At 53.5% G+C, this 25,418-nt stretch overlaps 1 protein-coding gene, 1 non-coding gene and 1 pseudogene across 6 annotated transcripts; all 3 read left to right on the top strand.

Moving 5' to 3' along the window:
- The first annotated feature begins 3,189 nt into the window (after window positions 1-3,189).
- On the top strand, window positions 3,190-3,555 carry LOC128106641 (40S ribosomal protein S14-like; annotated as a pseudogene).
- A 1,798-nt stretch (window positions 3,556-5,353) lies between these two features.
- Window positions 5,354-5,457, top strand: LOC128106763 (U6 spliceosomal RNA). The gene has a single exon (XR_008216822.1). It is a non-coding gene; the product is annotated as a U6 spliceosomal RNA (small nuclear RNA).
- Window positions 5,458-11,151: 5,694 nt separating this feature from the next.
- Adamtsl4 (ADAMTS like 4) lies at window positions 11,152-22,662 on the top strand. 5 transcript variants are annotated; one of them, XM_052730948.1, is made up of 18 exons: window positions 11,152-11,243; window positions 13,463-13,560; window positions 13,933-13,990; window positions 14,235-14,557; window positions 14,707-15,328; window positions 15,525-15,627; window positions 16,433-16,569; window positions 16,883-17,087; window positions 17,289-17,461; window positions 17,608-17,719; window positions 17,821-18,006; window positions 18,144-18,273; window positions 18,569-18,773; window positions 19,038-19,214; window positions 20,676-20,879; window positions 20,966-21,145; window positions 21,601-21,745; window positions 21,871-22,662. In XM_052730948.1, exons 2-18 carry the CDS (start codon window positions 13,541-13,543, stop codon window positions 22,005-22,007), a joined length of 3,117 nt encoding a protein of 1,038 aa, XP_052586908.1. In that variant the 5' UTR covers window positions 11,152-11,243; window positions 13,463-13,540; the 3' UTR covers window positions 22,008-22,662. The 5 variants fall into 5 exon arrangements, with proteins under 5 accessions (XP_052586908.1, XP_052586907.1, XP_052586911.1 ...); XM_052730947.1 differs by lacking the exon at window positions 11,152-11,243 and adding an exon at window positions 11,250-11,512; XM_052730950.1 differs by lacking the exon at window positions 11,152-11,243 and adding an exon at window positions 11,530-11,671.
- The last annotated feature ends 2,756 nt before the right edge of the window (window positions 22,663-25,418 follow it).

Here is a 25,418-nt window from a genome sequence, read left to right as displayed (position 1 = left end):
TAGGGACAGGGCTCCATGATGGAGGGAGGGAGCCCATTGTGTCAGAGGGTGGGGGGGTCCCGGGGGGTCCCTAACTACTCATTTTCCTCCCTCATAACAGCTACTATTTGATCAAATGTGTAAAATGGGGGCTGGAGAGATGGTTCAGCACCTGAGAGCACTTATTCCTCTTACAGAGGACCTGAGTTCAGTTCCCAACACCTATGTGGTGGCCAACTCCAATTCCAGAGGGTTCCTCCTCCGAACTGCCCGGGTACACACCCATGCAGGCAAAACACTCATACATACAATAAATACAAACATTTTCAAAAATCTGTAAAATGGTTATGTCAAGACAATACCAAAGACTATCATCTGAGAAACCTTTCTAATCAGCAGAGAACATTCTAGAAACCTGATCCAGAAGCTCTAGTTAGTGGCCTTGTTTCCCAAGCAGAGATGTAGGGAGATTTATAGACATTCAAACACAATTAACATAATTGTCATAGTATTGATGACTGTGTAACCCTAATGCCTGTCAAGGTCATGTCTGATCATTCCAATCCCATAGGTATGTATTTCCTGTTCTGAGAACCCGGAACAGCAAGCAGACACACTCAGCTGGGGACCCCTGGGCCTGGCTGGGAGTCACTAGTAGATGAAAACATAGACATCAGATCAGGAAGGATTCTGGTTTTGGAGATTCTGACTAGGTTTGGAGTCACAGCACAGTTGTCTGGGAGTCCAGAGTGCCCAGCCACACCTCAGTCCTCATCTTACCCAACGGGTCATGTCCTGTTTCTTCATTGTCTCAATACCCAAGAGCCAGCTCACCCACGATGGCATGAGACAACAGCAGCCAGAAAGTGCTGGAATGTAGCCAGAGCTGCTTAGGTGGTGCTGACCACGTCTTGCTTATGGGCTCACCCCACAGCATGTAATAAACACCTACTGTGTGCAAGGGAAGGTGGGTAGACACAGGACACGTGGTAGAGGGTCCACCTTCCGGGCACCTGGGATGAGAACAGGAGGTGGCAGCTCCCTCAGGAACAGTGTGGGAGGGAGCTGAGCCCAGCCAAAGGTTAAAGGTCAGAAGGGCATCATCAATGAGAGAGGACAGTGTGGGACAGTGTGACGAGACCAGGAAGCCATGGCTGAAGACCAGCCAGGCATGTAACAGTTGTGAATGGAACACTGCCTGTGGAAGGGTAGGGATGAGTAAACCATGAATCTGAGAGGGGCCAGACTTTCCGGAAACGGTTGTCATGGCCACACACCAGAGACAGAGTTTCAGATTCCTTCCTGGGTTCTGCACTTCCTTTAAGGATAACATCTCACAGGATAACTCAGTTTAACATGTTCTTTAATTCAATACCCAGCCAGATTAACCTCACTGCGTAGCCCAGGCAGGTTGGGACTCTCAATCCTCCTGCCCCAGTCAGTGCTGGGATTACAGATACTCTGGGCAAGAAAGAAGCTTCTGAGTAAATTTATCAGAATTTCTCAAAAGGTTTCCTTGTACACAAGATACATGGGCAACATGCTGACAGATGGCCCACACCTGGAAGCCCGGTGCTGAGCAGGTAAAGGCAAGGGCCTCAGGAGTTTGGGGTGATTCTTCTCTACACAGCAAATCTGAGGCCGGAGACAAACACAGGTAACAGTGCCGGATTAGAAATGCCAGGAGAGGGTCTGAGGAGATGGTTCCATCTTAAGAGAACCGGCTGCTCTTCCAGAGGACCCGGGTTTGATTCCCACATCCACATGGCAGCTCTCTTGTTACTTCAGTCCCAGGGGTTCTGTCCTCCTCCTCTGGCTTCCACGGGCACCAGGCATAGACATCGTACATGCAGACCAAACACCCACTCACATAAAACAAAAGGAAGCAAATCTTAAGAGAAAGAAAACCAAGGCGGCCTGGGGGGCACACTGGTTCCCTTTGTAGTTGTAAGATTTGAGGGAAATCTACTGGGTTTATTTGTCTTTTCTTCCATTTTCTTTTTCCTAAAGCAGAGTCTCAAGTTTTTCAGGGTGTTCTGAAACTTCTGAGCTCAAGTGATGAAGCCATGAAGAGCCTCCGAGGTGTGGGCACACGCAGGCCACCACAGCTGGCGTTAGGACCCTGTTTGCCTGTCTATAAATAGACTAACAGTCCCCATCAGACTGGACTCCAGCAAGGACAGAATGACATAATGTGTACAAAACCCTCACAGCGGCCCCGGGCAGAGTAAAGGCTACATCCACGTCTGTCACTAAATTATTGTTTTGATGCTGGGGTCAAACCCAGGGCTTTGATGGTTCATGCTAAGCTCTACCACTCAGCTTGGCCACTGAGCTAAACCCTGAGAGGATGCTGTTTTGTTATTAAGATTTATTTATTTTTATTTTAGTGAGTGTTTCCCTGTATGGATGTAGGTTCATCATTTGTGTGCCTGGTGCCCGTGCCCAAAAAGGCCAGAAGCAGATGTGGGATCTCCTACAACTGGAGTTGCAGACAGTTGTGACTCACCATTGGGACTGACCCTGTGTAGCTTGAGTTTTCCTGCCTGGCCCACAGTCAGGACAAATCTCTCTCACCTGCCAGTCCCACAGCCTCTCAGACCCGACCAAGTAAACACAGAGACTTATATTGCTTACAAACTGTATGGCCGTGGCAGGCTTCTTGCTAACTGTTCTTACAACTTAAATTAATCCATTTCCATTAATCTATACCTTGCCACATGGCTCGTGGCTTACCGGCATCTTCACATGCTGTTTCTCATCGTGGCGGCTGGCAGTGTCTCTCTGACTCAGCCTTCCACTTCCCAGCTTTATTCTCCTCCTTGTCCCGCCTACACTTCCTGCCTAGCCAATGGCCAATCAGTGTTTTATTTATTGACTAATCAGCAACACATTTGCCATACAGAACATCCCACAGCAGGAGGTAGCCAGTGCTCTTCACTGTCCGGCCATCTCTGAAACTCCTTATTATTAAGCCAGCATGCTCTGGGGTTTGTTTTGTTTTGTGTTTCGAGACAGGGTTTCTCCGTGTAGTTTTGGTGCCTGTCCTGGAACTCACTCTGTAGCCCAGGCTGGCCTCGAACTCCCAGAGATCCTCCTGCCTCTGCCTCCCGAGTGCTGGGATCAGAGGCGTGCGCCACCGCCGCCCGGCCTATGCTCTGGATTTTTAAAAATTATTTTTCTCTTTCCGGTAGACGAGTCTGGAGATGATGGTTCAGAAATGGCAGCTCGCAGGGGAAGGAAAAGAAGGAAGAACAGGCCACCAGGCTTGGGCCTCAAGTGGCTGAAGGAGAGAATGTATTAGGTGTCTGCCACATCCTCGCATCCTTCAGTGACGCCTTTGTCCATGGTACCGATCTTTCTGGGAAGGAAACCATCGCCAGGTGACTGGTGGAGTGAAGGTGAGGGCTGACAGAGCTGAGTCCTCTCCACAGGCAGCCATGTTGGCTGCCCAGGACATGGCCCAGAGGTGCAAGGAGCCGGGCATCACTGCCCTGGGTATCAAACTCCGATGTCGCCCCCATCCCCTCTGACAGCACCCGAAGGAAGGGGGGTCCTCGTGGTCGCCGTCTGTGAACAGGACTTATCAAATTGTTTTCTGTTAATAAATTTCTTTGTCAGGCAGTGGTGGTGCACGCCTTTAATCCCAGCACTCTTGGGAAGCAGAGCCAGGCGGATCTCTGTGAGTTCAAGGCCAGCCTGGACAGGCACCAAAACTATACGGAGAAACCCTGTCTTGAAAAACAAAAAAAAAAAAGGGATGTAGAGATGGCTCAGAGGTTAAGAGCACTGACTGCTCTTCCAGAGGTCCTGCGTTCAATTCCCAGCAACCACATGATGGCTCACAACCATCGGTAATGAGATCTGGCGCCTTCTTCTGGCCTGTAGTCATATATGCTGTATACATAATATACATAATAAATAAATAAATCTTAAAAAAAGAGATTTCTTTAAAAAATAAAAAAAGAAAGAAAAACAAACAAATGAATTTCTTTGTATAATCTAAAAAAAAATTATTTTTCTTAGCCAGGGTGGTGGCACATGCTTTTAATCCCAGCATTCAAGAGGCAGAGGCAGGTGGATCTTTACAAGTTCGAGGCCAGCCTGGTCTACAGAGCGAGATCCAGAACAGTCAAGGCTACACACAAAGAAACCGTGTCTCAAAAAACAAAAACAAAACCAATTTCTCTGTTCTTGAGAATTTCATCCATATGTACAATGAAACAGGGTCCTATTCACCTTCCACTCCCTCCCTCGACGTCCCTGAGACATGTTCCCTCCCTCCAACTTCATTTCTTCTCCTTCAGATTTATTTTCTTTTTAATTATGTGTATAGTGTGTCTGTGTGTGCATGTGGGGTTGGGCATGTGTGAGAACAGGTGCCCACAGAATCCAGAACAGGGTGTTGGATTCCTTAAAATTACAGGAGATTGGGAGCTGCCTGATGTGGTGCTGGCAATTGAATTCAAGTCCTCTGCAAGAGCAGTATGTACTTTTTTTTTTGCAGGTGTGGGTGGGATGGGGTTTGAGATAGGATTTCCTTGTGTAGCCCTGGCTGTCCTGGAACTCACTCCACTGATCAGGCTGGTCTCAGACTCAAGAGATCTGCCTGCCTTTGCCTCCCAAGTGTAGGGACTAGAAGCGTACGCCACCACACTTGGCTTTTTTTTTTTTTTTTTTTTTTTAATATATAACCCTGCATATAATGCCTCTGTAAGGAATGGGGTCTGGAAAGCAAGCATGCACACGTGTGTACACACACACACACACACACACACACACACACACACACACACCACACCCCACATCATCTACACCAGCGTTTTGGGTGGTGGCATGCTCTTGTGTAGGCTGCCATGCTTTGACGTCATGACCTTTAGCCTTGTCACACCTAGGAGACAGCATTTCACCACACTGCTCCTCATCCTCCTGAGCCCAGGTTGGAGGGATGGCTTAAGAAAGATGACCCCATGTGGTGCTGAGCACTCACTCAGTCTCCTATTCCGGTACTTCCACTAGTTCTTATCTCTGCACTGACTGCCCACGGCAGAAGCGAGGCTCTCTGACCAAGGCTGAGATCAGCCCAGGTCTGGGCATCAACATACACCTCCAGAGGGCAACTTGACAGCGTGACCACTTAGCAGAATAACAAGAGCAGGCTCCACTCCGGGGCCTGTGGCCTCCTGGCCGCATGGGCTTTCCACAGGAAGCTGCTGTTTACCCTGCTTGTGCACCTGTAGGCAGGGCTTGCCTGGCATGTTGGGATTGTAGCATGCAGGGCACGCATGCAGCACCAGGCCCACTGATGTTGTCTCTGTCCCAGAAGCCTGCAGGCACTTTCTGAAAGCTAGCCAGCAGAGAGAGGACGTTCTGTGCTCGCTTAGGTGGCCACATACTAAAACTGGAACAATACAGAGAGGATCATCATGGCCCCTGTGCACGGGTGACAGGTAAATTCATGAAATGTTCCGTATTTTTGAAGAATAAAAAGAGAGAGAGAGGGAGAGAGGGAGAGAGAGAGAGAGAGAGGGGATGTTCTGTTTAGAACACAAAGACTGACCAGCATGCTTTTGTTGTCTGTTTGGACCTTATGGTATAAGATAGCCTTGGCTACCCTGGCTATATTCCATATTCGGATCCTCCTGACTCCAATGTCCAAGTGCTGAGATTACAGGCACGCAGTACCACGTCCAGCTTGGTCCACTCTTTGTCTCTGTCTCTGTTTGCCCCTTCCCCAGAGTGAACACCTACTTTTTAATTATTTATTTACTTATTAATGTTCAGTGTTCTGTCTGCATGTACACCTGCAGACCAGAGGAGGGCGCCAGATCTCATTACAGATGGTTGTGAGCCACCCTGTGGTTGCTGGGAATTGAACTCAGGACCTCTTGAAGAACAAGCAGTGCTCTTAACCACTGAGCCATCTCTCCAGCCCTCTTGAATAGTTTTCTTAGCTTGTTCTTTAAAGACAGGGTCTCAACTCTAACCCAGGCTGGCCTGGAACTCCTCTGTAGTCTAGGCTGGCCTCGGAGCAGTCCTCTTCTCTCAGCCTCCCAAATACTGGGATAGCAGGCATGAACACTAGGCCCAGCTCTTTTCTTTTCTTTTTTGGTTTTTCAACACAGGGTTTCTTTGTGTAACCCTAGCTGTCCTGGAACTCGCTTTGTAGACCAGGCTGGCCTCAAACTTACAGAGATCCATCCACCTGCCTCTGCCTCCTGAGTGCTGGGATTAAAGGCATGCACTACCATGTCTGGTTTAGGTCCAGCCCTTATATAATCTTTAAAAAAATCAAACAAAGAAAAAAATTGTAATGTTCAAGACAGGATCCACAGATTTAATCTTAGCCTTCATAAGTTTCTGAGTTGTCAGAAAGTTCCCTAGACCACCAAGTCCAGGGAGGTGACAGCTCTGGAGTGCTTTGGTGCACAGCCGTCTCTTAATGGAAAGGACTGTTTGTGACCATCAGCTCCCAGCAGTTCCAAATGTCAAAGGCAGACCTTCCCTCCAGCTGCTCCCCTTCAGGCAGTAAGCCTGCCTGCCAGTCCTGCCGTTGGTGTCCTCATAGGTGTGTGTGTGTGTCCTCATAGGTGTGTGTGTGTGTGTGTGTGTGTGTGTGTGTGTGTGTGTGTATGTGTGTGTGTGTGTGTGTGTGTGTGTGTGTGTGTGTGTGTGTGTGTATGTGTGTGTGTGTGTGTGTGTGTGTGTGTTCGGACAGCCAGGGTCAGCACCGAAAGCTGCCTGGCCTAAAAGCCTTTTCCCACCCCCGTGAAGCAGACTGCCTTTGATCCTCTGCCCTGGCACTCCCTGGCTTGGGCAAAGGGGCTTTCCCTGAGCAAACAGCTCTATAAATACACCTCTAGGTTAGGACTGTGTGTCCACAGCAGTCCTTAGAGAAGCCACACCTCCAGAGAGGGGCATTAACCCATTACCTTCCAGAGCTCTTCAGGAAGGAACCCAGGATCTGAGCAGAGGTAAGGAGAGGCCCCAGAGGAAGTTGCTGTCATGTTTTGTGATACCTTCGTGGTTTTTTTGTTTTGTTTTTTTTGGGTGGGGTTTTTTGTTGTTGTTTTTTGGTTTTTGGTTTCGGGTATTGTTTTGCCTTGTTTTTTTTTTTTTTTTTTTTTTTTTTTTTGAGACAGGATTTCTCTGTGTAGCCCTGGTTATTCTGGAACTAGCTCTGTAGACCAGGCTGGCCTCCAATTCACAGAGATCTGCCTGCCACTGCCTTCGCCTTCCAACTTCTGGGATTAAAGACATGCACCACCACCGTCCAACACACTTTGTGATTTTAAAATTTGTTTTGGGTATTTTTAGTGACTTGTCAAAAATTCTAAATTAGAGTACTTTATTACTCAGACAAAAGAATTAGGGTGGGGCGTGGCTGGAAGGACAGCTAGCGGGTAAGAGTGCTTGGTGCTCTTGCAGAGGACCTGAGTTCAGTTCCCACCTCTCAGGTCAGGCAACTCACAACTACCTGTAATTCCAATTCCAAGAGATCTGACACCCTCTTCTGGCCTTCATACATGTGTGCGCACCCACTAAACTAAACTAAAAAAAATCTAAAATAAAAATGTTTTAAATTAGCTCGAGTTGATTCTTTAAAAATATACTAATTTGGGGACCGGAGAGATGACTCAGAGGTTAAGAGCACAGGCTGCTCTACAATTCCCAGCACCCACATGGCAGCTCACAACTGTTTGTAACTCCAGTTCCAGGGGACACCACATCCATGACAAAACACCAATGAAATTTTGTTTTGTTTTGCTTTGCTTTGCTGAGACAGGGTTTCTCTGTTTAGCTTTGATGCCTGTCCTGGATCTCTTTCTGTAGACCAGGCTGGCCTCGAACTCACAGAGATCCACCTGCCTCTGTCTCCCAAGTGCTGAGATTTAAAGGCATGCGCCGCCGCCACCGCCGCCACCACCACCACCACCACCACCACCACCACCCGGCCAATGAAAAAAAATTTTTTTTAATTAAATTTAAAAATATGCTAATTTCAATTTATTTATCTATCTTTAAAAAAAATAGAGCTGGAGAGGTGGCTCAGAGGTTAAGAGTGCTTTTCTGCTCTTGCAGAGGACCCAGGTTTATTTCCCAGTGACCACCTGGAACATTAATTCTAGGGGACCCAAAGGCCTCTTCTGGCCTCTGCAGGCACCGGGCATGCACAGAGTACCCATGCATTCAAGCAAAATACTCATACACATAAAATAAATACATTGGGGGGTGTTGAGACAGGGTCTCTCTATGAAGTTCTGGTTGTCCTAGAACTTACTATGTAGACCAGGCTAGCCTGGAACTTACAGAGATCCACCTGCTTTTACATCTAGAGTGCTGGGATTAAAGGCATGCGCCACCATGCCAGCTAATAAAAACAAGTCTTTAAAACATAAAGTGAAACAGGTGTGTGCCACAATAACCAGCAATTTTTAAATTATGTTTACAGGTGTGTGGGGGAGGTATTTGCACTTCAATCCAATGCCCACAGGAGGAGTGGTCAGATCCTGTGGAGCTGGGTTACAAAGCCCTAGACTTGAGTTCTAGGACTGGAACTTGGGTTCTCTGCAGGAGCAACATGTCTTTTAACCGTGAGCCATGCCTCGGGCTCCCTGACCAGTTCAAATGGCCCTATTTCTTCCCTTAGTGCTCCTCTTCTTCCTCACCCACCCTTTTAAAGCCAAGCTTTCTTTTTTCCATCTCCTTTTCAAAAATGTTTTTATGTGTATCAGTGCTTTGCCTGTACATATGTGCATGTACCACGTGCATGCCTGGTTGCCCCGAGGAGGTCAGAAGAGGGCACTCGATCTCCTGGAACTGGAGTTCAGTTGTAAGCCACCACGTGGATGCTGGGAATGGAACCCAAGGTCCTTGCAAGTACTCCAAATTCTGAGTCATCTCTTGAGCCTCTCCCTCTGGGGTGGCTTTGAACTCACAATCCTCCTGCAGGCCCCAGCCTCCTTAATGCTAGGGTCACACTTATTACCACCGATTCACATATTTCTTGTAACTCTCCAAACCACGAATACAGAACATGAAAAATCAAAGTGTGTAAGCAGTGCTTGTCTTGAAAGAATGTGGGGATTTGCTGAGAAAACAAAATATGCATGTTAAATTTCAAATAAGGTTAAAATTCTGGTTTATCCCAGGACTGGAATCCCAGACTCAGGTGGCTGAAGCCAGAGGTATTCAAGTCTGGGCCCTGTCTCAATAACAAACAATAGCGTTCAGCCCTTTTCAGGGCTGGGATGGAAACCGGGTTTCCTGTGTGCAAAGCTCACTGAGTTACACCCCCAGCCCTAGGACTGTTTCAGATACACAACCACCATCTTTGAGACAGCTCCTGCTTCCTTCTACAGAGCCCATGCTGACTCCAGTGGTCAGTGATCACTCGCAGGGGCTGTTCTCACTAGACTGAGCACCTTGAGGACAGAGACTAACTTCCGTGCCCTCAGCAAGAGCTACCCAAGAAGCCGGTTGGTGGCGGCGCACGCCTTTAATCCCAGCACTCGGGAGGCAGAGGCAGGCGGATCTCTGTGAGTTCAAGGTCAGCTGGTCTACAGAGGGAGTTCCAGGACAGGCTTCAAAGCTACACAGAGAAACCCTGTCTCAAAAAGAAAAAAAAAAAAAAAGCTATCCAAGAAATGTTAGGTGGGGCACCCAAGGGTCTCTGTAGACAATGTTGCTAGTACTTCTATATTTGAGTGTTTTGACATTTTGGTTCTGAGCCTGGTCTTTAATGGCTGAGCCCTCTCTCTCTGTCTCTGTCTCTCTCTGTCTCGTTTGTTTGTTTTGTTTTTTTCAAGACAGGGGGCTCGCTCTGTAGCCCAGGATGGCCTCGAACTCACAGAGATCTGCTTGGCTCTGCCTCCTGAGTGCTGGGATGAAAGGCGTGCGCCACCACCGCCCGGCCTGAGTCATCTCTTAAAATTTATTTATTTTATATGCCCTGATGCTTAGCTTACATATATGTCTATGTGAGGATGCCAGATCCCCTGGAACTGGAGTTACAGACAGTTGTGAACTATCATGTGGGTGCTGGGAATTGAACCCAGGTCCTCTGGAAGAACAGCCCGTGCTCCTAACCTCGGAGCCATCTCTCCAGCCCCCTGAACCATCTCTGTAACCTTGTTTGGGTGTTTTTATTGTTCTTGAGACTGGGATGGTCTCATTCTGTGGCCCAGTCTGCCCTAGAACTTACTGGGTTTCCCACGCTGGTCTTGAATGTGCATCGGTCCCCCTACCTCAGTCCCCCAAGTGCTGAGATTAGATGCACGCATTACCATGCCCTATGTGTTTCTGTTTTTCAAAAATTTTACAAGGTTGCACAGGTGTGACAGTGCATGAGTTTAATCCCAACACTTCCAGAAACAGAAACAGGTGGATCTCTGTGAATTGGGGGCTAGCCTGGTCTACACAATGAGGTCCAGGCCGGCCAGGACTTCATAGTACTACCCTGCCTCAAAAATAAGCAACCAAATAAATATCTAAAAAAGGCATACAAACAGAATACAAATAGAATAAAAAGCACAAAAAGTAAAAGCCTTCTTCACCCGGCACCCTTCTCTGAGTCATTCTTCCACGTGGAGATGGGCAAACGCTTCTAGCCTAACACACACACCAGATTCTCCCATTCTACAGACGACACTGCCGCACTGAAGCTGAAGGGCTGGTGAAAGACCATGGAGCTGGCAAGTGCTCGAGCTGAAATTCAAATCCAAATTCGTCTGACTCATAATTCAACGTGCATTCCTTCCGCTAAGCTCCGGGGTGTAAAATTTTATGGATGAAGAAACCGAGGCTCACAGACGTCCTGGGCCATCCGAGCCACACGGTTCACTGCCCAGCATGGGAAAAGCGGAGGGGATGGCATGGGTTGCGTGGAGGAGAGGGCCTCGGCTTGGGTGGATCTGAGCTGGCGCAGGGCCACCGGGGTCCAGTGTGCAAATCCCCGTCCTGGTCCGCGGCTAGCCGGTGTTCGGGGGGGGGGGGGTACATGTTCCACCCACAGGCCGCTCTGCCGGGGTCGGTGGGGTCCCAAGCCCCGGGGTGGGCGCAGGACCGGTGCCCGCGGCGTGGCGGCCTGGCCTCTGGCCGTCGGGGGCGCCCGGGGTGGGTGGCTGCGGCGGGCGGGCGGGCGCGTGGCGGGCGGGGCGCGGGCGGCGCGGGGCGGAGCCTGCAGCGGGCGGTGCTGTCCCCGGGCTCCCGGCCGCCGCGGGGGCCGCCGCGGAGGGCAGCTGGAGAGAGCGGGCGCAGAGAAGGTAGAGCCTCCCCGACCCCCGCCTGGGCTCTGACGGTCACGGAACAGCGGGCCCTGGGGCGAATTCCTGGGGAGGGGGTCTGGTCCCATCCCCCCGGCGAGGGCTTGAGCCAAGATTCCTGTTAAGTCACATAGTGAAGTTGGAAAACATACGGGACCTCCCTGCACGCCAGCGCCGCCCGCTTCTCCCCGCCCGCGGGGCTTCGGGAGGATGCGCCCCGACGCCTGCACTCCGGGACCGCGGGGACAGGGTGTCTGGGAGGGATGCGGGTGAGTGCTCCTCGCACAGCTCAGCCTGTTGGGAGAGGCTGAGGGAAAAGAAAAGACACCTGTTGGGACGGAGTTCTGACAGGACAGCGACTCTCCTCTGCCAGCCCAGCCCTTACTAGTGTTCATTTCCCCCAGCCAGCAAGGGCTCATTTGCCCGAGGTGAGCCCGAGGGTGAAGGGGTCAGCTCTGTGCAGGTCACTTTCCTTGATGTCAAAGGGCCCAGTGTGGGGTGTGACCAGAAGCAGCCCAGGCTGGTCCTTACCAGGGTCCACCTTGACTTCGGGGGTGCCCACCTCCAACTTCTGTCTTCCTCACCCTGGGTGTGAAAAGGGACAACAAGCATACATGGCGCCTGCTCCCCTATGCAGGGGAGGGTGGGGTGGACTTTTCCAGAGAGGGAGCCAGGCCTGGCCCTGGCCCCAGGAGCTCTCGTCACCCCCCACCCCTCACTTCTCCAGAGAGCTGCCAAAGCCAGCTCAGGACAGGATTATGTGTACTGGGTAGACCACGGAGAGGCAGCAGGGACAGACCTGGGGGAGCAGAGAGACGCAGAGGGAGGTGCAAAGAGGACCAGCATCGGAGAAGAGACAGGTTGTGCCCATCACCCCTTCCAGCCTAAGGCAGGCAGGTAGACGGCTGATGGGTGGCTTGAACATGGCGCCTGTTCCATCAGGGCTGTTGTGGACCTCAGTGGCTGGCCCAGCAAGGGGAAGGGGAGGGCTCAGTCACTTTGTTTCCTTCTTCAAATTCCCAGGTCCTGGGGTCCTGGGGAGTGGGAGGGAGCAGGACCTAGCTTTAGTTCCCTCGTCCTTTGCCTGCCCTGAGCTGGCCTACCTTGGCCAGCGATCCTTGGATTCCTCCGGTGGTGCCTGCCATTCAGATCCAACAGAAACAGTGTTTTTCCTGGAAAGCAGAACTGAGATGGGATGATGGGTGTGGGTGGGAAGGGCCTCAGAGAGCAGAAGGGGCTGGAGGGCAGGGCGTGGGGAGAGACAGACTTTGAGGACAGGGTATGGAAGCCCCTCTCTACCCAGTGTTCAAGGTTAGACTTCGGGGTGGACTTCCCGGGTAGACCAGAAGGAGAAGCTGGTGGCTGGGAAGTCTGAGCAGCTATGGCTGCGTCTCTCCTTCCGAGGGGCCCAGCCATTTTGGCTGAGCATCGGAAGAAAAAATAAAGAGAAGAAAACTAGCTGTACATGAACTAAGTCGCCATGAGCCAATGCCTGGTGGATGCTGGCACCCACAGGGAGGCTTTTCTCTAGAGATGAAGCCATTAGCCCACTTAGTTTATCCCTTGGACAAAAAAGTGCCTGTGGTAGACCAGATGCGCCTGACTGTTCCTTCATAAGGAGCTTTAGCTAAGAGGGGAAGGAAGGCCTGGGAGAGGTAGGAAACAAATCCTCGGGTTTTTTGTTTTGTTTTATTATTTTGGGGGGCGCAGGGGAGGGGGAGGTTGGTTTTGTTTTGTTTTTTGAGGTAGGGATCTCCTGTCAGCCAGGCTGGCCTTGAACTCCTGATCCTCTTGCTCCCCATCCCAAAGGGTGGGATTAAGGCTTTTGCCCCCACACCTGGTGCCAAGGGTCCTCTGGCTGGCCGCTCACGGGGGCGCCTGGCATAGCCTGCCTCCTCTAGGTCCAGTAGCTCTGGGAGAAAGACCCTCCTGGTTCAAGCTGGCTGTGCACTGCCCCTCCTCAGGCCTCCAGAGGAGCTAAGCCTGTCTTGGGCCGCAGGGAGGGACTAAATTGAACTCGAAGGCTGAGGTCAGACCCCCACCCCCACCCCCACCCCTCGCCTCAGCAGATGGCAAAGACAGCGTTCCTTATTGCTCCCACCCTTAGGTCCTAAAGGGGTGGACCAGTCTTCTCCTCCACTCTGCTGGCGCTGTGCTGAGACAGCCCTTCAGTCTCCCGGCTATCTGGAGGGGTAACCACAATGCTTCTTCCTCCTCAGAGTACCCTCCATGCCCAGATGCCAGAGTAGCTATCCTGTCTCCTGCCCCCTAGCCCGGGGACAGTCAAGGGAAGAGCAATGGAGACCTGGCTGGGCAGGTAAGAGCAAGGGCCACGGTGCAGAGGGACAGCTCTGTCTCTAACAGTAAGCAGGGAACAACGGGCTGGGCAGTGGTGGCACATGCCTTAAACTCCAGGGGCAGAGGCAGGTGGACCTCTTTGAGTGTGAGGCTAGCCTGGCCTACAGAGAGAGTTCCAGGACAGCCAGAGCTACACGGAGAAACCCTGTCTTGAAAAACCAAAAGAAGAGAAAAAGAGAGGGCAAGGGGTTGTTGGAAGGGGCCTGGAAAGTGACAAGGAACTGGTGCTTCCTGAGAAGTTGGCGACCCAGGCCGTGGGGAGCCTGGGTGGGGGTGGGTAATGGCGTAACTTTTCTGGCTCCGTCTGATGTCTCCACCCCTTGCTGTGCAGGCTCTGGCTGTGTGTGATGCCGCTGCTGCCTCTTCTTCAGCTCGGCCAGCATCAGGAGGTGAGCCCTCACCAAGGAAGCCACTGCCACCCTGCGCAGGGTCCCTCTGCTCTGCCCTGGCCTCCCCTATCCCCACTGGGAGACTTGAGCCCCGTGGCTTGGCCCACCCAGTCTCCCTGCCAATGCCCTCTTTTAGTTAAATAACACAGAAAAGGCTGGAGTCCGACCCTACCAGTACATGTGACCTTGGACAACTAACAACCTTTGAACCTTGACACTAATTCTGACCTTTCCCCCTATGTAGCTGTTTGGACCTTCTCTTCAGACACCATCAGAGGAGGGCCAGGCCCCTGAGGGCCTCTGGGGACATTGGGGCCGGTGGGCCCCCTGCTCCCAGCCTTGTGGGGTGGGGGTGCAGCAAAGGAGCCGAACTTGTGAACTGCACCCAAGCCTATCCCTCCCTCCCCGACCCCCAAGACATCCAGAAGCCCTCCGGCCCAGACCCCAGACTCCCCAGGACGCCCAGTCCCTGTACAGGCCACAGCCTCGGGGAAGGGGTGGCCCTCTTCAAGGTCCTGCTTCCCAGCTGGGGAGAGAGAAGCCCCAAGGGACTCAAGGGGCCCAGAGGTAAGGCCCCGAGGAGGGCAGAGCAGAACAGGGAGGGGTGGGGTTAACAGAAAGGGGCAAGGGGGCTTCACCTCGGCAGGCTGATCTTTCAGGACAGGGATTGGGGAGACAGGCTAAGAGATGACTCTAAGTCTGCATCATCCTCTCAGGTCCCGGGTTCGAGACCCGATCAAGCCAGGGATGTTTGGTTATGGGAGAGTGCCTTTTGCCTTGCCACTGCACCGGAGCCGTAGGCACCCCCATAGACCCGAGCAACCCAAGAACTCTTCTACAGGGGATGAGACCCTTCCATCCCGGCCTCCAAGCACAGAGCCGGCCTCTGCAAACCACAGCCCTCACACGCAGCTTCCTGAACTGCATACCGACTCCCACTCTCCCCCCGCTGAAACCCCAAGGCCTGGAAGTGCTCAGACTGAGGTGTCCCCCAGAAGCAGTCCTGCTCCCTCTGACACAGAGATCCCCTCAGCCACATCCTCCTTTGGAGACAGTAGGTCTTACCAGGGATCTCCTGGGCCACGAATGCCAACCTCCCGCAGTTGGAACAGTCCCCAGGGAGCAGGGCGACATCCTCATCCTTTACCGTCTGTCCCTCGGAGTGGAGGCCAGCAGAGCAGGGGGCACTGGAGACCCCGAGGGAGTTCTCACAGGTCCCCAGATGGCTGGCTGCCCCTGACAAGAGACTCCAGCCCCCTCTGGAGCCTTTTTGCTCCTAGTAGCCCTGTTCCAAAGTGTTCTGGGGAAAGTGAACAGATGAGAGCCTGCAGCCAAGAGGTGAGTTCTTCTCTGGGTCTCCTGCCCTGGGCTTCCAAGGATGTCCCCTGACCCGAGTCCTCAGCTTGTGGACTGGGACATAAGGGTGGTGTTCTGTGGAGCTGACCCACCAGTTCCCAACCCCTAGTCCAGTCCTGGCCCGCACCCCAGGTTTCCTCTCCAGCCCTGCCTGATGCCTGTGTCTCTGCCTCCTCAGCCTTGCCCCCCTGAGCAGCCAGACCCCAGGGCCCTGCAGTGTGCCGCCTTTGACTCCCAGGAATTCATGGGCCAGCTGTACCAGTGGGAACCCTTCACTGAAGGTGCAGTTTCTAGTCCCCCTGGCTGGGCTGACTCAGGTTGGGGTGGCCCCCCTCTTCCTCCTGTGTCTTAATTCTCAGGTCACATCAGAGACTCAGCAATAGCCTAGAGAAGGGAGGAGCTTTTAGATAGTCATGGGTGGGTGGTCAGGACAGGAGGCGGGCTGGGAGGGGGAGTTGTAGAGATGCCTGTTGGCTGTGATCCGGGAGGGGATGCGAATGTGATCAGTTTACTGGTTCCAGCAGGGTATTCATGGTATCATATCAGTTGCTCCCAAGTTACTGTCCACTCGGATGTGGGCCTATGTCAGCTTGACACCAAGACAAACCTTCATGGGCTATGAACTCATAATCACAGGTGTCAAAAACCCTTTTGAGGAAAGGTAGGATGGCTCAGTGGGTAAAGGAGCTTGCCTCAAGCCTGATGACCTGAGTTTGGTCTCCAGACCCATGATGGAAGCAGAGAACCCACTCCTACAGATTGTCCTGACTCCCACATGAGCATCCCACTCCCATACACACTTAAAACCAAACAACAAAAAATCCTTTTTGATGGTCAGGTGCAGAACTTCCCCCTTTTTAGGAGAATGAGGTAGGAGAATCAGCAAAATTCATAACCTTGAGGCCAGATAGCATAACAAAAACAAGAAACATAAAAACCCTCAGCCTGGGAAATTGCCCCTCCTTCTTCCACAGCAGCTTCAGATGCGCCCCCCCCCCCCCCCCATGTAATAAGGCAGATGGCTGCCAGGGCTCTGAGGGGCCTCCTCCTTTAGGGACCCCGGCTATCTTATATCTCATCCCTTAGTTCAGGGTTCCCAGCGCTGTGAGCTGAACTGCCGCCCCCGTGGCTTCCGGTTCTATGTCCGTCACACCGAAAAGGTCCAGGATGGGACCCTGTGTCAGCCTGGATCCCTAGACATTTGTGTGGCAGGACGCTGCCTGGTAAGGGAGGGCAGGCGTGGGCGGGGGAGGGCAGGGTGTTGTTTACATATGAGTGCATGCGCACATATGCACGCACACACACACATGCACACACCCCCTCCTTTAATTCGTTATTATATAACAGTGAAAACACCAGACTGAGGTGGCCAGCAAGGGGTGTGTGGTGGACAGGATCCCACCAGACCTGGCTGGGGATGGAGGAGCACACAGAGCGGGGCAGGGGGTGAGCTGGGGGCCCCGAGGAGCGGGGTAGGGCCAGGTATGAGGTGTGCCTGGCTTTTGTGTGGCCCCTGCCTCACCTCACTTTCCCCAGAGCCCCGGCTGTGATGGGATCCTTGGCTCTGGCAGGCGTCCGGATGGCTGTGGGGTCTGTGGCGGTGACGGCTCCACCTGTAGGCTCGTTTCGGGAAACCTCACGGAGCGAGGGGGCCCCTTGGGCTATCAGAAGATACTGTGGATCCCTGCGGGAGCCTCCCGTCTTCAGATTTCCCAGCTCCGACCCAGTTCCAATTACCTGGGTGAGAAACTGGACCGCAGTTCTAAGTCCCAGTCCATCCTGTTTCTTTGGTCTGCCTTCGACAGCCCGAGGCCAAACAGGAAGAGGCTGCTGGGGAGGGGAGAAGGTGGATGGCCGAGGTCCCTCGGTTCTGGGCAGGTGGCATGCACAAAGGCCTAGGAAACTATACCACGGTCACTGAGCTCAGGTTTCTGTCTTGCAGCACTTCGAGGGCCTGGGGGCCGCTCCATTATCAACGGAAACTGGGCAGTGGATCCCCCAGGGTCCTATTCGGCCATCGGGACTGTCTTCCAGTATAGCCGTCCTCCTCGGGAGGAAGGCAAGGGGGAGAGCATGTCAGCCGAGGGCCCCACCACCGAGCCTGTGGATGTCTATGTGAGCCTCAGGCGGGCGGTGGGGCACTGGACTGTAGGGGGGAGGCCCCTGAGGGTAGAGCAGCGGGGGTCACGTCGGGGAGAGATGTGGCGTCGCCTACGCCCCTCTCCTCACCCCAAACGTTTATTTGTATCTTCTCTCCTCAGATGATCTTTCAAGAGGACAACCCCGGTGTTTTTTACCAGTACATCATCGCTTCCCCTCCTGCGGTCCTAGAGAGTCCCTCCACGAAGCCTCCAGCCCTTCAACTTCAGCCGGGTAAAACAAGGATCCCCAGACCCAGAAGAGGAGGGCGAGGCTGTGACGGGGCTCCGGGGTTGCAGGGAGGCATCTGATCTGGCTCCTGGACTCCCCTGCAGAGATGCTGAGGGGGGAGCCCCTACTTGCTTCAGCTCCCCGCCCAGTTCGGGCACCGGGCACCCTCCAGCGTCAGGTTCGAATTCCCCAAGTGCCTGCTCTGACTCATGCCAGGACATCCCTGGGGTCTGCAGCCGGATACTGGAAGCAAGTGGGGCACTCGGAATGTTCAGCATCCTGCGGCAAAGGTGGGACTCCAGGGCTGTCTTCAGGCCCCTCAGCCCAAATCCCCCGTTCTGTGTGTCCTGGATCGTGGGTCTGGAACGTCCCTGGAACTGGGCTCTGAGCTCCTGCCTCCCCTGGCTGCCCTCTTGTTCTCCTTCAGGTGTCTGGCGCCCCCTTTTCCTCTGCATTTCCCGTGAGTCAGGAGAGGAGCTGGATGAACAGAGCTGTGCCCTGGGTGCCAGACCCCCAGCTTCCCCTGAACCCTGCCATGGGCCCCCGTGTCCCCCATAGTGAGTATGGTCCACAGGGAAGGTTAGGATACTTAAAACACAATGGCCCTGGACTTGCTCCCTGCCCTCAGGTTCTCACCTGGATTCTGTAGCAACTTCATAGCTCCTGGCTACAGGAGCCAGTAGATTAGAAAGGTTGGCACCCCTTAGACTGCAAGGAAACACTGGCAGCCTCGTTCCCAGCCAGAAACGCAGACTCCAAGTGTGAAATATGCCTCTTCTCCTCTGAGGGTCCCAGCCTGGCATCCCCACACCTTCCCACCCATTTCCCCCTCTGCCCCACCCACGCCCACAGCTGGGAGGCTGGTGAGTGGACGTCTTGCAGCCGATCCTGCGGCCCTGGCACCCAGCACCGTCAGCTGCTCTGCAGACAAGAATTTGGAGGCGGTGGCTCCTCTGTGCCCCCAGAGCGTTGTGGACATCTCCCCCGGCCCAACACCACTCAGCCTTGTCAACTGCACCTCTGTGGCCACTGGGAGATTAGCTCCGCCTGGAGCCAGGTGAGTGGGTGGGGAGGCGGAGGACCCTTGAGAAGTGGGCTCCAAAGAGCTAGGGCAGTGGTTTTTGTTTTTTTCCCCATTTTCTTTGTCATCAGAAACTTTACAAACAGGACCTATATGGAACCCCAATATTAGTCAGCTAGATGCACTGGGCCGGGCCGCCTGGAGCCCTGTGCTCAGCTCTCTCAGTCTGTAAAGCCCTGGTTCTGTGGGAGGGCTGGAGGATGGTGGCTGATACCCGGCCTTGGCTTTCTCACCCTTCAGTGCTCTGTGCGTTGTGGCCGTGGTCAGAGGAGCCGGCAAGTTCGGTGTGTTGGGGACAATGGTGATGAAGTGAGCAGGCAGGAGTGTGCTTCAGGGCCCCCCCCACCCCCCAGCAGAGAGGCCTGTGACATGGGGCCCTGTACCACAGCCTGGTTCTACAGCGACTGGAGTTCCAAGGTGGGTCCCCGCACTTCTTTGGACAAGTCAGGCTTCCCTGGTGACCATGTCCCAGGCTTCCCTGTCACAGCCTGTTCACCACAGCTTGATAAACTTTTATTTTTCTTGACCTAGGACCTCAGAGATAAGTGGGAAAAACTTACATTCACACCTGCCATTTTAGTACTTGGGAGGCCGATTTGAGAGGACTGGCTGAGTCCAAGGCCAGCCTGGACTACATAGTAAGTTTCAGGCCACGTGAGCTATAGCAGAACCTTCTTTAAAACACAAAAGCAGGCTGGGTAAGGCAGTGCACACCTTTAATCCCAGCTAAGGCAGTGGATCTCTGTGAGTCTGAGGCCAAGTCTGGTCTACAGAGTGAGATCCTACCTCAAAAAAAACCACCAACAAAAAAACTAAACAGAAAGAAAGAGAAAGAAAGAAAGAAAGAAAGAAAGAGAGAAAGAAAGAGAGAAAGAAATCAGAAAGGAAGAAAAGAGAAAAATGGGGTAGAGAGGGAGCTCAGTAGTTCTGGAGGACCTGGGTTCAGTTTTCAGCACCCACGTCAAGCAGCTCATAACCACCAGTAACTCCAGCGCCAGATCTGGCACCCTCTTCTGGCCTCTGTGAGCATGTGTGACGTACACAAACACACACATTAAATAACAAAGTAACAGACGTCAGAGGGACTGGCCGGATGGCTCAGTAGGTGAAGAGGACTGGCTGGGCAAGCCTGATTACCTGAGCAAGGTCCCCGGATCCTACAGTGGAGGAGAGGGCGACTCGTGTGCCCCTGCACTCACACATTACACACTGGCTGGGTGCCCACGCCTTGAATTCCACCACTCAGAAGGCAAAGGCAAGAGGATCTTTGTGAGTTTGAGGACAGCCTGGCCTGCACAGAGAGCTCCAGGACAGCCAGGGCTACATAAGAGACCCTGATTATTAAAATAATAGTAATAATAAAAACAATAATTACAGCGGGCTGGAGAGATGGCTCAGAGGTTAAGAGCACTGGCTGCTCTTCCAGAGGTCCTGAGTTCAATTCCCAGCAACCACATGAGCTAACACAACCCTCTACAATGAGATCTGGTGCCCTCTTCTGACCTGCAGGCAGAACACTCATTGTACACATAACAAATAAATCTTAAAAAAAGCAATGATTACATAATACAGTTTTACAGAAAACTGAGGTGGGTAGTGTGCTTGTCTAGCCTGTACGAGGCCTACTTTTGATCCCCGGTATCACATAAACCAGGTGTAATGGCACACACCTGTAATCCCAGCACCCAGGAGGATCAGAAATTCAAGGTTCTCTCAGCTTCATACCAAGTTCGAGGCCAGTCTGGAACCCCAGCTGTCTGTCTCCTCTTACAGGCTGGTACCCCAGGGCATCCCTGAATGCCCTGGATGTGGGTCCTCCACATCTCAGTTCCGGGCACCAGCAGCCTCCCTTCACACAGGCCACTCTCCTCTCAACAGTGCTCAGCCGAGTGCGGGACAGGAATCCAGAGACGCTCTGTGGTCTGCCTTAGGAGTGGGGAGACCCTCCAGGGGGACCAGGAAGCAGAAGCAGGAAGCCTGGAGCAGGGCTGCCCTCTCAGAAGCCGTCCACCCGACATGCGTGCCTGCAGCTTAGGGCCCTGCGAGAGGACATGGCGCTGGTACACGGGGCCCTGGAGTGAGGTCAGCTGAGGGCACAGGAGGGAAGCCTGTCCTGGTGAGTCCCAGGTCGGGAACTGAAGGGCGATCTCTCTGCCCCTCCCTTACAGTGTTCCTCAGAGTGTGGGTCTGGCACACAGCACAGAGACATCATCTGTGTGTCCAAACTAGGAGCTGAGTTCAGTGTGACTTTTCCCAGTAATTGCTCCCACCTCCCCAGGCCCCCGGCCCTGCAGCCCTGTCAGGGGCAGGCCTGTGAAGACCGATGGTTTTCTACTCTCTGGAGTGCGGTGAGTGCTTGGCGCCCTTGCCCTGGGCCTCTAGCAAAGAGAGCTTTTCCCACTGCACCCAGGCAAGCCCCTCTCAGGCCAGGACAGCCCAGCTGAGCTCTCAAGTTGCCCCACTCCTGTAGACTTGGAAGCCTGGTGGACCCTCTCCATTTGGGATTTTATAATGTCCCTGGATAACAGTCCCTCATTAGCTTTTTTTTTTTTTATAAAGATTTATGTATTTACTATGTATTCAGTGTTCTACTTGCATGCAGGCCAGATCTCATTAGAGATGATTGTGAGCCATTATGTTGTTGCTGGGAATTGAACCCGAGTCCTCTGGAAGAACAGCCAGTGCTCTTAACCACTGGGCCATCTCTCCAGCCCCCGACCACCATCTTTCAGAGAGGGAGGGGCGGCCTGAGGAGCAGCCCTGGGAACTTTAGAGAGCTGATCTGGTGGCTATGGTCCCCCAGTGTTCTCGCTCCTGCCAAGGAGGCATGCAGACAAGGGAAGTCCAGTGCCTGAGTGCCAACCAGACTCTCAGCAGCCGATGCCCTCCTCACCTGCGACCTTCCAGGAAGCGGTCCTGTAACAGCCAACCCTGCAACCAGCGCCCTGGTAAAGCGCTCCCCTGCCCACTCCCAGTAGAATCCGGGCAGATGTGGGAAGGGCTGGGGGGAATGGGAACACCCTCCTGAGGGGTGATGTCACCCCTGTCCTGTGCCACTGACCTCTGTCTTCAGATGACCAATGCAAGGACAGCTCTCCACATTGCCCCCTGGTGGTACAGGCCCGGCTCTGCGTCTACCCCTACTACACAGCCACCTGCTGCCGCTCTTGTGCCCACGTCCTGGAGCGGTCCCAGCTGGAGCCTGCTTGAAATGGGTCCAAGAGATCCTTTCTTCATGGCTTTCTTCAGCCACCACTGGTCAGCCACTGACTAGCCCACTCTGTATCCTCTGACTTCTCACCTGGTCTGTGTCGCCGGAGATGTCCTCCGGTGTGGGAGGATAAGGTGACTGCTGACCTGCTGTTGGGTTTGTACTACAGCGTGACGCCCCGAGGTGTGTGCCTGGCCTCCCTGGGTGTATGTCCTGTGTATGTGTCACTTCCTCAGAAGCAGACGGAGGGAGAGTGGGAAGTGGACAACACTTGTTTCCCGGATGCTTTCTGGGCTGAGGAGGAACAAGGCTCCATTTCCAGATTAGTCTGAGCTACTTAGAATGTGCCCCCATAAGTTCCAATTTTGTGTCCCAATCCTCGATTCCAGGTCAGGCCTCACCCCTGCGCTGCCCTGTGTTCCCTCCCTTCCCTTATCTAGCCTCTGCATCCCTACCTCCCCATTAGCTAGGGGACCCCTGCTACCTTACCTGGCCCAGGCAGGACCACACCTCTCCAGAGCAGGGACCAGTTGTGAAGATGATAAAAGAGTGAGCCGCCAGCATGAGACACCCTGGCCCCAGCCCCCACGTCACACCGAAAGTGATGGCCATCCCAGAACTAATTTATTTTTTATTAAAGTTGATTGTGACAAATAGCGCTCTTCATTATCCTCATGAGGACCCCGCCATCTGAGCAGGGTGGGGCCAGATACGGTGTGGGGAGGGCACAGCCCTCAGGGATGGGAGGCAGGGCAGTCCCCAAGGGCTCAGAGGCTGGGGACCCTGTTCGGCCCCAGAACTGCAGGTGGCTCTCTGGCCACTAGAGGCCACTCCCTCTCCCGGTTTAGGAGCCGTGGTGGGTGCTTGGATCCTCGCAGAGCGCCTGTGGTGGACTTTGGGGCAGGCTCTTCTGTGGTCTCTAGGAATCCGGCAGGACTTTTCAACCAGGTCCTCTCGCCATGGCCCCAGCTGTTCTTTTACCCACTTCCCTGTTAAAGGCTTGCCTTACTGCTTCCCGTGGGCGCACGTGGCGGTGACTTGGCCCCCTCCCCTTGCTCAGCAGAATCAGAGGAGCCGGGCCTGGTTCTCTGGGACTGCAGGAGGAGGGAGGAGGGGCCGAGGCGGTAACGGATGTCCTGCCAGAGACACATTCCTCAGAGATGTCTCAGCAGGCCTCCTCCCTCCTCCCGCCCCCTGTGTTTCTTTCAAAGTAAATAACTTGCTAAAGGTGATGTGAAGGGGCAGCTTTTTCAACAGTACAAACTGTTCCCCGACCCCCTACAGTCCTGAGGTCTGTGGTCTTGCTTCTGGAGGAAGCTCTAACCTGTCCCTGCCTCTCCAACAAGCTGAGTTTGGCCACTAGCAAAGGCCTGCAGACACAGTTTCCCCCGCTGACCACTGTTTTCTGAGCATGTCTAGGCTCCCTAGAAATGGGACCTTCTTCTGTAGCAGAGCCCTTTAGCTGCCTTGGAGCTCAGGCTGTCCTTGGGTTGGATGTGGCTGAGCAGAAAGAAGGCAGCAGAGTGGGAGAGAAGTGGGTGGGGAAGGACATGAAGCCATAGGGCGACACCCCCCCACCCCACCCCCTGCACTCAAGAGGCTGAGGCAGGAGGACCACAAGGCCAGCCTGGGCTATACTGTGAGACTCTGTCTCAAAAAACACCAGGAAAAAAAAATGACTTTGGTTCATGGCAGGGCTTAGGCAAGGAGGCTACAAGAATGCACTGCCTCTGCCAGGCAGTGGTGGCGCACAGCTTTAATTCCAACACTTGGGAGGCAGAGGCAGGTGGATCTCTGTGAGTTCAAAGTCAGCCTGGTCTATAGAGCGAGTTCCAGGACAGCCAGGGCTACACAAGGAAACCCTGTCTCGAAACTACCACCACCACCACCCCAAAAAAAGAGAGAAAAAAGAAAAAAGAATGCCCTGCCTCTGAAGAGATAGATGTCTGATGTGTTTCTTTCTCTGGTGAGCCTGGAAGGCAAGTCCAAGATGCAGGGCTCAGAGAAACAGAGACAGGCAGAGAGGGCAGAGTCCCAGGGCAAGGGAGGGGTGGCTTCGGTCTCAGGCCCTCCCATCAGTTCCTGGAAGCCAGGCTGGGGTGGAGGCCACAGCTCAGCTGACTTCCCCCTCCCTTTTCAAGCCTCTTAGGGCTGTTGCTGGGCAGGTTCAGAGTTTGGTCTAGGCCTGAGAGCCAATCACAGGTGGAGAATGAAGCCACAGCCCTCTAGGGTTCCCCCCACATCATGAACACCTCCTTTCTTTTTCTGATAGCCCCTGAGCTTCCAGCCTTCAGCCTGTTACTCTGGGGAGGGGAGGTCCTTCCTCATTATAAACTAAGGCTTGTCCTCTGTCACTGAGAGCAGTAGACATCCCTAGGGAAGGAAACCTGACTTATAGCAACCATTCCCCTGGCGCCCTAGAAGGAGCAGTGTGGCCAGACACTGCTTTGCTGACCTCTGGGGCTCTTGGAGGGTCTGAGTAAGGAAGTTAAGACCCAAAGGGCAGCTCGGCGTGGTGAAGCCCCTGGTTTTGATGCAGGAGGGGGAATTTAGGGAAGGACCTAAGAGGAACTGGACCTGAGACTTGAGCTGGGGGTGGTGGTGACAGGAGCAAATGACATGCACAGAGAGCTCAAGCATGCAGAAGCCAGCACAAGACCACAGGCTCCTCTGCGTGTCTGCTGGGGGGAGGAGCTGGTTCTAGTCTCCAGAGAACTCCCGTCTCAGCTCAGCTGTGCTGGGGTAGCTGGGTGAGAGTTTACTCTGCATGCATGAAGCCCTAGGTCATGCATTATTTTTTAAAAGCTCCAGTAGGTAGGGATTCCCCTCCCCCTGACTTCAACTTCCTGGGGTAAATACCCACTCCATTGAAGCAGCAACCCTTCTACTAAATTTAGCGTCCAGACTCCCTCCCCCACCCTGCTAGGCCACCCTGTGAGCAGGTGTGCACAGCTGCAAAGGTGGCCCTGATGAGTTCCAACGCTCCCTCCACGTCCACTCCTGGAGACTCCACTCTCTGGTCAGGAGGGAAGCAGAGCACAAAATAAAATACTAGGCTGCTGCCCAGTGCCCGAGTGAAGAAACCGCTCCTCGGGCTAGAGCTGAGGACCCAGTGGTCATTAACGATCAGCCTTCTGGATTTTCTCCAGCTGGTCCTCTTCTTTTTCTTGTCTGCCCCCTCTGCAGCTCTGGCTGGCCTCAAGTTTGTGGCGATCTTCCTTGCCCGTGGCTCTGAAGTGCTGGGCATGTGCCACCACACCAAACTCAACGTTTTACAGACTTTGCTTTCCCCTCTCTTACCAGTGAACTGAATCACGGGTGCTTCTCTTGAAGCCAAAGAGCCCCCTGCGAGAGTGACCTGTGGTCTGTGGAGATCTGAGTGGAAACAGGAGTCTCCTTTCCACCCAACA

This window comes from Peromyscus californicus, unplaced genomic scaffold, assembly GCF_007827085.1.
Source record: "Peromyscus californicus insignis strain IS unplaced genomic scaffold, ASM782708v3 Scaffold_9__1_contigs__length_137607984, whole genome shotgun sequence".
Lineage (NCBI taxonomy): Eukaryota > Metazoa > Chordata > Mammalia > Rodentia > Cricetidae > Peromyscus > Peromyscus californicus.
This window is presented reverse-complemented; position numbering and strand designations above follow the sequence as displayed.